At 35.7% G+C, this 12930-nt stretch overlaps 1 protein-coding gene across 13 annotated transcripts in view; it reads right to left on the bottom strand.

Moving 5' to 3' along the window:
* Positions 1 to 12873, bottom strand: part of c2cd5 (C2 calcium dependent domain containing 5) — a 39597-nt gene extending 26724 nt beyond the window's left edge. For 6 of the 13 annotated variants that reach the window (XM_088646966.1, XM_088646962.1, XM_088646963.1 and 3 more), the window contains exons 1-9: positions 12561 to 12873; positions 11928 to 12025; positions 10809 to 10895; positions 10391 to 10562; positions 7567 to 7662; positions 6964 to 7119; positions 6511 to 6712; positions 3354 to 3505; positions 1149 to 1352 (exon numbers count right to left, since the gene is read on the bottom strand). In XM_088646966.1, the coding sequence (XP_088503092.1) occupies positions 1149 to 1352; positions 3354 to 3505; positions 6511 to 6712; positions 6964 to 7119; positions 7567 to 7662; positions 10391 to 10562; positions 10809 to 10895; positions 11928 to 12017 (1159 nt within the window). In that variant the 5' untranslated portion in view covers positions 12018 to 12025; positions 12561 to 12873. Of the gene's footprint in view, positions 1 to 1148; positions 1353 to 3353; positions 3506 to 4180; positions 4388 to 6510; positions 6713 to 6963; positions 7120 to 7566; positions 7663 to 10390; positions 10563 to 10808; positions 10896 to 11927; positions 12026 to 12560 lie in introns of those variants that run through there. The other 7 variants (XM_088646971.1, XM_088646969.1, XM_088646968.1 and 4 more) reach the window with 4 other exon arrangements.
* Between the last annotated feature and the right edge of the window lie 57 nt (positions 12874 to 12930).

Consider the following 12930-nt stretch of genomic DNA (forward strand, 5'->3'; position numbering starts at 1 on the left):
AATTCAAGTATGCTCCAGTCGGCCTCAACTCATATAAAATATAAAATGGACAGAGCTGAATCAAGACTTCCAGGTTCACCAAAATAATGGCATTTTAAAATTACATGTGAGAAATTCTGGAAACCTGTCAAGAAGCTAAAAGAAAAGCCATAAGTGACCTCCACTGTTCCTTCTCTTTGGATTTCTCTTTTATCTTAACAGTTGTGCTTTTATTATGTTCTTCAAATAATACCGTTTTGGATCATGAGAGACATGACAGTACGACATCCTCGATTTTACATTTGAACGTTCACTCAAAAACAATGTTAGGGAGTGGGAGCAATCCGCAAGGGCTCTTTAAAGCAAACCAGTCGGGCAAGCTGGCTTAATATTATCCAGTATACCCACACAGCCTGCTATGGGAACTTCTTCCGTAAATGCAAATTTTAATGAGCACCGACATTTTTTTTTACGTTCAGATAAATGTATGAAAGTTTTTAATATCTAAATGCATCTCTCGACACTATTTAAAATGATTGTTTTCAGCAAAACGTGGATCATATGAGGCAACTGGAGTATCATATGAATGCTGTAAAGTACACTTGAATTAAAAGATTTTGAAGTAAACTTTAGTTAGAACCATTCAATACATTGAAAAATCCTTCCTTAGTAACCAAATGATCCATCAACATTCCAGCAAGTAAAAAAATTAGAAACCAAACCAGGCTTAATTTTTAAAATACACAACGTGGGGGAAAACTCAGGAACTTAATCGAGAGTTCACATGCCCCTGTGGCAAAAACTGAGGGATGTTCTATAAATCCAAATTTCTGCAAAACAATTATGATTTCTAATAACTGTACATACCATACAGAAAAAATACAGGTAAAAATGAACGTGCATGAGAAAATAAAGTCAATTGCTACCATAGGATTTTGACATGATCAACACACTTGCACACCATGTACTGACTGATTTCTGAAAAAAACAAAAATCTAGTGTTTGTGAACATCCAAAAATAAGTTGTTAGTTCTTTAAACAAATTAGAAAAAAGACAGCACTCAGAGTGAAATCAATTAATGTAAAAAAGGTGAAATAAACTATTATATCTTAGGAGAGGGGAGTGAATCTGTGTACAGCTACATCTCTTATAAATTGTTTGGTCCTACCGGAGACAGCCAGAAGCAACTCCTCACTGAAAGAGACAGTTTTTCTCAGCACAACTGGGTTTGAATGGCCAGAGTGTGGAAGAGTAAAACTGTGTGTTGTCCCAGACCCCAGGGGAAGTTGGATAGTGTTTGTATGAGGTGGGAAATCAGAAGAAAGAGCAGGGGAGCTAGGGCACAGGAAAATCCTAGGCCCCATGGGGTATGCTGTGGGAGGAAAAAAGTGGTAGAGAACAGAGATGAGGAGACACAAGATAATGTGTATGACAGACAAACTGGAAGGACAGTATGGTCAAGGCTCAGTACAGCGACTGTTAAAAGGAAGACTACATAATGGCCACAAAACAGAAAGGCTCAAGCAAAACCAGGTAAAAATCATGCAGCTGAAAGACACAAGAGCAAAAGACACAAAAGGGCACGCAGTGCTGATCCTGAAGACTCATCATTGAATCAATCACTGCTCAGCCACTGTTATGTTGCTGCTGCTAGGCATTTCCAAATCAGTTAGAAAATGGCAAAGCCTAAAACTGAACTAGCCCTCTAGTCTAGCCTAACCTAACCCAAGCTAGAAAACACATTTTTATGGAGGTATTTACTGGATGAGTTACTGGGAAACCTCCCACAAACGAAATGAACATTTTTCCAAATGATCCAAAAAGTGTTAAAACGTTTGCTCAAAAACAAGATATTCTAGTCCCTTATATTAGACATTATATTACCTTACAGGAAATTCTAAATTCTACAACTTTTCAGGATACAGTTAGCTCATATGTTCATGGGTTTACAAATAGTGGTCAAGAGCTACTAACTAGCCATTTCAATAAAAAAATATTTACACAGTTAATTTCTAATGATTACTGACAAACTGTTTTAGGACAATGTTGTTTGGTTTCTATTACCATAACTAATGCTATGCCGCAAACTCATTAACTATTGCTGTAACAATAGTTTCTACAATCTTACAGACAAGCAAGGAATAGATGTGTTCAACAATTGTGTCTTTGGTAGCTGATGCACTAATCAAAACTTTTAAGAAGTGGATTTCACAGCTTATTTCACATCAAATTCTGCATTTAGAAGCCTAGACGTAAGTTTTCTGCGATTTTTGTTTAGAATTAAATTTTTGTTTAGAATTTTGATAATTTCACATTTCCTAATTCCCCTGTCAAAGCCTAAACTAAAGAAGAAATATAGAGGGTGCTTATGAGCTTAGTAGTTATATGCTACAACAGGGAAGAGTGGCACAATGAAATTGGGTACACATACAAATGGGACTACAGGGGACACAATCCTTTGAAAAATGGTAATACACACAACAGGACAGGCATCAGCTTCACCTGAGAGGTGGCGCTGCATTCCTAGGACTTTAAATAAAACATCTGTATTCCTCCCGTGTGTTTTCACCCCATCGTTCATTGTAATTTGTTCTCCATAGACCCATTTGGATATGGTCCCCATTCCACATTCCATTCCTCTACATTGCACACTTCTCATTATACAGTTCACTGCATATAACAATTAAGTTGACAAAAATCCTGCATTTAATAAAATATTTCAATCATCATCACCTGGCAATCGTAACAAAGGTCAATTGTGCAATTTAGAAGGTTCGTAAGTTCAAGCAGAATAAATGATGGAAATGTTTTCAGAGGCAGACGCTTATAAAGATAGGAAGAAACCTCCTAAGATAATTTTATATTATTAAAAATTAATTGTTTATCCACCTCTTAAAACCTCGCAAGCACTTGATAGTCCACTGCAAACACAACTTAACGGGCAAACAATAGAAAATGGATGACATTTTACTGTTAAAGCCTTTTATATTATGTGTTATATGTATTTGCATATAGTGTAGATGGATTAAAATGACTATGCAGATTTTAATATGCTATCCAGAGAATATATATTTCTCTGAAATATACTGAATTTTTTTTTTAAAATAGAGGTAAGAATTAAAATGTTTTTGGATTGCAGATTTATGTATACATTTCTGGTGCGCATACGTTTTAATTTTACCTTTTCGTAGAGGTTACATTAAACTTTTGAAAAATCATAACAATGCCAAAAATCAGTGGTGCATTAAATGGAATATGGCATCAAGGACAGGTGCAGTGCAAAATAAAAATCAACAGCAAACAATGTGGGAAGGAGAAAGAAAAAAAAAGTAAGGAAAACTAAAATAAAACAAAGTGGGTGAAGGAGCCTTACCAGTTTTAGGTGTCAAACTCAAATCTGTGTCAGAAGAGGAGGACTGTCGGCTGTAGGACTTGGAAGGTGAAAAGGAATAGGTTTGGTTTTTCAGTGGGGTGGAGGGTCCAGATGAATGAGTATTAGGGTTGGGATCTTCACTGAAGGGAACCCTGCCAGAAGAAGGTGGAAACACATTCAGTAACCCTGTGCTGACAGACGCCAGCAAGTTTGGAATGACCCGTTTTGGTGGCAGAGGTGGAGTGGAGCAGGGGAATCCGACAGCTGTGCGTGTGCAGGCTGGGGAGGAGGCCGAAGATGGCTGCTCGGCTATTTCTAATTCTGGATCAGGGACAATGGCTGAGAGTCAGGTGTATTTCAGAAAACAAAGCAAGGATATGTAAATATGTACAGATATACACAGAAATAGAACTGCAATAAATAAATAAAAAAAACAAATAATCCAACAAAAAGTAAAACAAGCTTTTTTTTAAGCTAACCAAAGCAAATAAAAAACAACAGGTAGGATCTTTATATGCTTCCTCTGTCTTGAATTCTGTCAATCTGTAAAAAAAAAATAATACTTTGCAGCTAAAACAAAATAGCAAATTATAAAGATTGTAGATGGGAGAAAAATGTTTTGATGCAATTGCTTTGATCATGTATCTGAAAAAAATTAAATGAATATAAAGTGAAGAAACAAAAGAAAAAACAAATACAGATTATGTATGACCTGCCATGATTAGGCTTTGATCAGGATCAGAATGCCGTGGAAGCTGAAGGGTTTCGACCTGTTGATTTTCGACACTCTCCCCGGCTGGTAGGGAGCACAGACACGTGGTACCTGCCTACACTGCCTGCCTGACCTTAGGATCTGAGCCCTGTGCTCGAGGCCTGTCTCCCCAGCTTCCAAGCTATGCAGTCTCATACCAGTGTAGATGAGAGTAGGAACAGACACAGAGAAGTTCTGAGTTAGTCGTGAGCCGGTAGCAGTGTGAATTGGGCTGTTGTGGGTCGAGCGACATCCGTGGCTGGATGGGTGAGCCAGTGGAGACCTGAGACAATTGGCAGCCAAAGAAGAAAGAAAGAAAAGAAAAACAACACAGACAACAGATTGCAGCAAAAAAGTGTTTCCCCCCCCCACACACAAAATATTACTCCTCCAGGAAGCTGCAAGTCAAAAGTAGCTGCTATTTTCTGCTATAATCTGTAATTAGTTTATGAATAGCAGAAGACAAAAGCAAAATAAGCAACATGCATGGTCTACAACAGCAAGTCTGAAGCATGAGAAGCTTCTCTTTGATTTAGTTTTTAATCTAGGTCTTTGGATAACCAGTTTAAATGTTTAAATAGCTGAGTTGGTAGCCAAATAATTCATACTGAGTTTCAAAAGCCACCATAAAAGTATTGTGTAGTTAAAAATGATAAAATATCAGTGAGTTAGGTAGGTTTTCTTGTGTTGAATGATGCTAAGGTTGTATGTGTACTTGAAAATACCAAAACAGTGCTGTTTACAGCTGCCTGCATACAGCACAGCTGCTAAGTTGTGGCGTTAAAAAAAATCACTGATATATATAATGAAAAATTCAGTAAGTACATAATTTATCTTCACTGTACTACAAAAACATGTATTCCGTTCAGCTATGTGAATTAAATTCAAGGAAAGCTGGACAAAAACAAGTGAACCTAAACTGACCTCATGTACTACAAATGTAAAACAACTGCAGTTTAACTTCAGTTGAGATATATAGAATATCTGGATTAAATTAATTAAATACAGTGGACGGCACACATCCAAACCCAATAAGACTAAAATATGAACAGTTATATAGAAAGGAGAGCACACAAATAACTTGCAATTAATAGTCTATTTAAATAGGAACACAATGCTATGGGCTCTTTAATATAATTTGTCACATACACTTGCATAACAATGCATAGTTATAGAGAATGCCATGCTAAAAAGTATTATCAAAGACATTTTTTAGATTTATATGTTCAAACAGTGAGGTGTGGTAGTTGGGGCAGACCACTCTATGCTGGCAATACAGCCCTGAATATCATCACTTATCAGCTGCTGCTGGCTAAAGCAGTGGTGGCAGAATCCCAAGCCACTTGACCGTGAAATGTGGCATATTCAGCATAGTCTTCAACTGTGGTCTTAGAGAGCCCCGATCTTACATGTTTCACTTGTGCAGTCAATCAATGGCTAAATATCATGTTTATCTACCCCAATTCAACCAAAGATTTGCTCAATTAAATGGCTGAAAGCCCATAGCTCTCCAGGATCAGAGTAAGAGACACAACCCGTAATGCACTATTTACATGAAGAAAAAGATGCAATTGAATAATCATTTAAATTAAGAACTAAGGAATATACAGAATTTGACCTCTGCCTCAGCAACAGCAAGGACAATTGTCTCATTTTAAAAAGTGTTCAAATATCTCCCTTGCAATCCATATAAGGAAGGTGGAAGGAAAATGGGGAATAAAAAATCATATTTGAAATTTTAAATGATTTACTGGCCAAACAATGTACAGTATGTGCAAGATAAGATTCAAGTTACATAACTGAGAGGAAGCTCAACATGCAGGTGCACAAGTGTAAATTAACCATGGAAGACAGTGCCAAGTGCCAGGAACGGTAAGTTAGGGGAAGGTTTGTTCGTGTGGAGAAACAAAAATGTTATATTCTCAGGATGCAGCACATTATATCAGAGGAAGCAGGAATCTGGGTGTCTTAAAATCATACTTTATCATGCTATTTTAAGATTTTGATACAATTTCTTCTTCAAACACGGCAATTCACAAGATTTTTAATTTCCTTTTTTTCTATTCTTTATTAAACTTAATGGGTAGATTTCCTTCAAATCTATCTTTTTTCACATACATTTGCCTAACTTTGCCCATGAATGAAATTTATAACACCCATTCCTTTATGCGGCACACATACTTCATTCTACTCATTGTTTGGAAGATGAATACCATGTAAATTTCACAAGTTATTATACTGAGACTTCCTCTTCATCAAATTATGAATGTGGGATCTTGAAATAAAAGAAATGTTAACCTATAATTATTGCAATTTTCAATGCAATACAGGAAATGAACACAGATCCATCAAACACAGTACTTAGCTTTCATGCAGGAGTATAAACCCCTTATATTTTATACTTACTCTTTGATTTCTTTGGACGGGGAATTGCATGCAGGTAGGTTAGCTGCAGAGGGGTTACTTATTTTATCCAGAGTGCAGGCGGTTCCAATGGCTCGTACCACCAGCCCAGACTCTCCCTCCAGGTCAAAACATTGCAGGTAGCCCACAACCGCATTGCCTCCCATTTCCAGAACCTTTAAACCAATCTTCCTCTGAAGCTCACCTGGGAAGTATTGTGGGACATCAGCTTAAAATGAACTTGATAAGCTAAATATTTTTCAGAAAAGTAAAGAGACTGAAAGCAGATATGTATGAAGATTGACTTTACTGTTTTTGAGGAAAACAAAAACCTCTTTACTGCTCCTTTACTTAATACCTACAACAAAAACAATACTTAAAAATGTACCATGCAAATACATAGTGCTGTTTAAGAAAAAGATTTAGATTTTGGTCAGGTGGAAATTGCTATTGTACCAGACATCAGCGAGATCAGCCTCTGCCGAGCTTCATTGGAGGCCCTGGGGGTTCGGATTCTATCTATCCATTGGTACTCTGGGTCTTCATTTACCACCAGTTCTTCTACAAAGCCATGGACTACAACTGCCCTGTAACACCTAGGGATGGAAGTAGCTGAAAAGAAAGAGAAACTGTTTTAACAATGCAACAATTTCAAACCAGTAAGTGTTCATTAAGAAATAACACTAACACAACAACCAAAACTATTTTAATTTGACTAATAGTTGTGGTTTGTACAAATAAAAGAGGAATGACATCAAGCAAGAACAAACACGGCAGATCTTTTAGATAAACTACTAAACTCCATTTCACCAATTTGTCCAAAACAAAACCCTTCCTTTAGACCAACGAAATACAAAAGCAACTTATAAAGAATATTTTTGCAAGATACTGTGTTTCTCATAACGAAGAGATACAATTGCTTTTCAGCTAGGACACTTCCAAATTAGGTTAGTCCTAGCAAATCAATCCAGCACTCTTCTTTTTTAAATACTATAAATTATTCAAACTGATATGTTTACACAATTCAAGCATGTTTCAAAAGTGTAACAAACATCTTACTGCAAAAGAATTTGACTCCACATGAAGACTGTCTGAAACGGTTCAAATCATTGAATAGGTCCACCTTCACAACCACATTAATCTCTCCTCGTATGCCTGGAATAGAATAAAACAGTAGCAGGTTATAGGGGCATATTTTCATGCAAGGAAAAACATAAATGGTAGTTCAAACGTTCAATAGCAAAAATCAGTTCATTTAACATCTTGCACTTAATATAGAATAAAGCTGACATCAACAACGGTCTCCATGTGTTTTGAAATGAAGTGTAAGTTTACACATCATACCTAACATTTCTCTATTGACAGACATGAACTATGAAAATCAAATTGAATTAATCTTGGTTGAAGCCTTAATAGTTAAAATTGTAACATCTAGAAATATTACATTTTACAGTCTAAAAATTGGGTCTTAAGTTTGTTTTCTAGTGAATAATTAGGATTATAAAATAGTCTAGTAAACTCCAAGACTGCTGTAAATTGTACATACATACTTCCCTTAGTAATAGATTAAAATATAACAAACAGAATAACTAACTACATTACCACATATTTTCCATCAATTACACTGAAAAGAACTTAGGGCCCCCTGAGGGCTAGAGTTGCCCATTTCTGGAATAAAGAGCACCAGTACTAAGAAATGAAAAGGCTCACTAAGCGTTTACCACATGTCTTCTCTTCCTGGTGACATTTTCAGCAAGGAGCTTGTTTGACTACATTTTCAAACTTTTTGATACATTTTTTATAAATTTACCAGCTTTAAAAAAGTTTATTGGCAGTGTGTGTTCATATTTCTAGTAAGGGAAGTAACATTACAGTTGAGTGTCAGATCTTGACAACTATCTGAATAAGACATACTAAGTAAAGCTACCTGCCTAGGAGGTACAGATGCAGAATTATATAATGTTTACACTGTAATACAATGATGTTCACTGTGCTAATCATAAATGACTGATTTAAAAAGAGTTTACATCCACACTTACAAGAAAACTTTACAAAAAGCTACTTGCCATTTTTTATTAGATCTTGGTTTATTGATGATAATAGATACCCATTTTTTGCAAATAAAAAAGAGTACAGGTTTATGAAAAATGCCACAAGGTCTTGGACATTTAATTTTTATATACGTGCATAAGAACTGCTACATAACATTATAGTATTTAGTACAGTAGGAGCTGGCTGGGTTGGAGATTAAGTTAGCAACATTTCCCAATTTCCCACCTAGACTGCCCTATTCAGAAATTTCAAGCTTTGAACAAAGTGCATTGTTTGACAGAATTTAGTAGTTGTCCTGGAACTAAGAGGCAAGTAAAAAATAGGGAAAGACAGAGATGATCAAAGGCTGTTGCTATTCTGGTTAATTAACTTCATGGTAAATCATTGAGATGGCCGCTTGTAAACATTCAATGGTGACTTGGCATTCTTAGGGAGGTTAAGCCAGGAATGGCCCATAGATACAGGACAGGACAAAAGGACACAAAGAGAGAAGGGAAAGACAAAAGAGATGAAGGAGAGAACAAGAAGAGAAAAAGGAAATCCATCCTCCTCCATCAACCCACCACCCTTCTCTTCCTCCAAATATTGGGACATTGGAGAGATTCTTGTTCTAATCTGACTTGGAACTAAATTCTGCATAGGGTATTGGAACACAATTATAAGAGCAATTGCAGTGTTCTTTTAGAAAATTCAAATATTATTGAATCCTCAAGGTATAAACAAGGTATTTAATTAAGCATTGTCAGAATAGGGAATTTGCTCCCATGTACTTGTATGTATCTGTTTTAGAGGGGGAGATTTAGTATGGGGAGGTCCACTTTCATTAAAAATATACACCTTTTTAAAAATAAGTTTATTCTGTTCAAAATACCTGACAAAGGACCCAGGGTCATGCAAAACCTGCTGTCATGGGAAGATACAGGTGTCACTGGGTTTTTATGCCGATTCAAGCTAACCAGTGGTTAGGGCTCTGGGGTCATAACAGGAAGATGGTGGGTTTACTTCCCAAGTGGCACCCTTGAGAAAGGTGCTTCACTCAGATTGTTTCCAAAAAAGATCCAACTATATAAATGGTAAGAAATGAAAATTACATGGGTAAAATCATCAACTTAGGTGAGGTCATATCTTGCTATGCTATAGTAATTATTTTCCAATGTCTCAAAGGCAGTTTGCACAATAATTCTGATGCTTCCAGCAGTCTTAATGTAAATGCAATGTAATTATTTAATGTAATTACTGTCTTAATACAATCACTGCATGGCATGGAAAGGTATACAGTGATTTCAGAAAGTATTTAGACCCCTCCACTTTTTCTACACTTCGTTGTGTTGTAGACTTATTTCAAAATGGATTGAATTGATTCGTTTTTGCCATCAATCAACAAACGACACCCCATAATGACAAAGTGAAAACACATTTTTAGGAATTTTTGCAAATTTATTAAAAATAAAAAACTGACATCTCCAATTTACATACGTATTCAGACCCTTTACTATGACACTCCAAATTGAGCTCAGATGCATCCTATTTCTTTTGATCACCTTTGAGATGTCTCTAGAACACATTTGTAGTCCACCTTTGGCAAATTCACTTGACTTGACATGATTTAAAAAGGTACACACCTGTCTTTATAAGGTCCCACAGTTCACAGTGCATGGCGGAGTAAAAACCAAGCCATGAAGTCCAAGGACTTCATGCACGTGGGCATTCACAGACAAAAGCAACTGCATTTTCTTAAACTTTCACTAAAATAAGACAATAATTGTGCATCCTCCCTTTTTGTATACTTAATAAGAATTCAGCTTTTATTTTAGCTAAAAAATGAACTTACCATGTATAGTGTCATAAATAGGGAACCAGCCAGAAATAACAGTAGCCGCTTCACTGGATAACAGAGGGTCAATGTCTATATAGACTTTCCCTATAGCATCGTTAGCACTATAGGTATCATGGTCCAAAACTGTGATCTGCAAGGGCTCATCCTGCAAGTCTTCATCATCAACCTGAATTTCAGTAAAGGAATTATCACATATTACTTATTATCAACATCATAATCATTGTTTGTAAATCCCTCTCAGATGCTTCCCCCATATTTCATTGGCTTAATGCTTATGTTCCCTTTTCCAATCCGTTCTGTGAAAATACAAATAATAAATTTCATAGGTAGAAATAAAAAATGGGGTTAATCACAGGCCAAAAACTTTAATTCTACTGTCTCTTACACACAATTTGTTTTTAGTCAAATTTACCTCAAACTTAAACCATTCTGAGTTCCACTGTGGGTTGAGAGATTTTGGGTAAACATCAGTTTTGAATGTTGTGTTTCCAAATTTCACCTGGAAGACACAAAGAATTTATACCAAAATAAATAGTAGACTTCCAAGTGCTTGAAATTGGACATAATTTAGTTGAGTTTAGGTATTTATATTATGTATCAAAACAGTTTTGCACTATATACTTAGGAATCTATGTCACAAGAAGTAAGATTAACTAACACAATTTTTTCTGCAAACTGATAGTTTAAATGTAATATAAAGCAGTTATGTGGAGAAATAAAATTGGCATGAGCTCTAGTTTATTACTGTTTATTATGTTAGTATCTTAGTTAATACATCTTGTGCAGTCATGGAATAAAACCCATAACTGTAAAAGAGCAGCTGTCTGAGATAAGGAAAATATGTATTAGAGCGTGCATACTCAAAATAAATGTTTCATTTAATATTTGTGAAACAATTTTATCTTTACAAATTATGGATTCAAAATATTATTCTACAGCATAATTTTAAGATCACAACAGCCAAGGGGAGAAAAAAAATCAAATGGAAGAACGAATCTACACGCTTGGAACTCGTATTAGTGAGGGAAGTTAACTCGTACAAAAACAACAAAAAACAAATCTGTAGATGTACCGCTCTTTTTAGCGAGTACTTGTAAGTAAAGCACTCGAATAATAAGGGATGAGTGTACTCCATTTATCTAATTATTTATAATCTTCTAACATTTTAAAGTTTCTTAGTTTGGGCTCTATATAAAGTAAATATTCAGAAACATTAATCTTTTCAGAGCCAACAAGCTACTATACTGTATGTACACAAAAAAATATGAACACACAAGGATAACAAAATGAAATTCTATTTGCAACCTACATACAAATATACACAAACATACAAATACAAATATTCTTCTCTCCTTCTCTCCCTGTCTCTGTGTCTGTGTCTCCCTGGAGAAAAGCTGGGGTATGCGAAAAGACGCATTCCTAATGCAAGAAATTGTATAGGGCTAATAAAGAAACATTATATTATTATTATAACATTATACATTATAAAAAAATAAATGTACAACCAATTTTTAGCAGCTTTTATACCAACCTCTACAAAAGCATCTGTCAGGTCACTGGCCCTGTCCATGACAGGCAAATGCCGTCCAGCAACAATCCTGACCTTTAGCTTTCCAGGCATATTTACTCCTGTTAAGAAAACATATCTTTATAGAATATCTTAAAGAATAACATACAGCCAATATCTACTTTTCTCCGGGTGCAAATGGAAGCTGCCGGCTTCTGAAAACTAAAGTGCCTATGCTGCTGACAGCTGTTCGTGACAGTACCTTGCACCTAGAAACACTACCGTGTTGCATAAACGATGATTTTCGTTATTCTTGCGCTATAAACTTTTATTTTTTATAATGTTTTAATAGAAAAAGGGAAAAGAGAACTATAAAGCGATTATAATGAGCACTGCAACAGGACAGCAATGTATTTTTCTGGACGCAGCTACACCCAGTAAATCCAATGTGCTGATTGCACTGATCCATTGATAAAATTCGTACATAACCATTTACTATATAAATAAAACAAAATACAACACTACATAATAATTCACGTCGTCTTACGGATGCTTCAACCGTCACATTAGAATTAATATAAGACAGGCCTGTTTGAAGACCGACAGACAATAAAAGACATAATTTGCAATTTTACATTAGAGACCAACTGTACTCACCTGGTACTATGTTACATAAACTTGCTGCAGGATACGAAATTTCAGTCTGACATTACTGAACCTCCAACAGCTTAGCCTCCTGTTCTTGCCCATAACATGAAAATGCAGAGTGGTCTACGGATGATTTGGCTTTATACTTTAACCTTTTATGCACATACTAAAATTCATGAATGAATGATGTTCTAACAATAAATTCCAAAAGCCAGAAAAAAAGGACGATTTATTATACCATACTACGATGTAAATCCATGTATCCTTAAAAACCACGACTGTTAATCACTCAGGAACAAATTGAAAGTCACAAACAACTACTTCCGGGTATACAGCAAGGATATCCGGGGTATTTTTGCAGCGCTCTAATCTGGAGTAG

Source organism: Lepisosteus platostomus, chromosome 9 (assembly GCF_059453375.1).
Source record: "Lepisosteus platostomus isolate fLepPlt1 chromosome 9, fLepPlt1.hap1, whole genome shotgun sequence".
Lineage (NCBI taxonomy): Eukaryota > Metazoa > Chordata > Actinopteri > Semionotiformes > Lepisosteidae > Lepisosteus > Lepisosteus platostomus.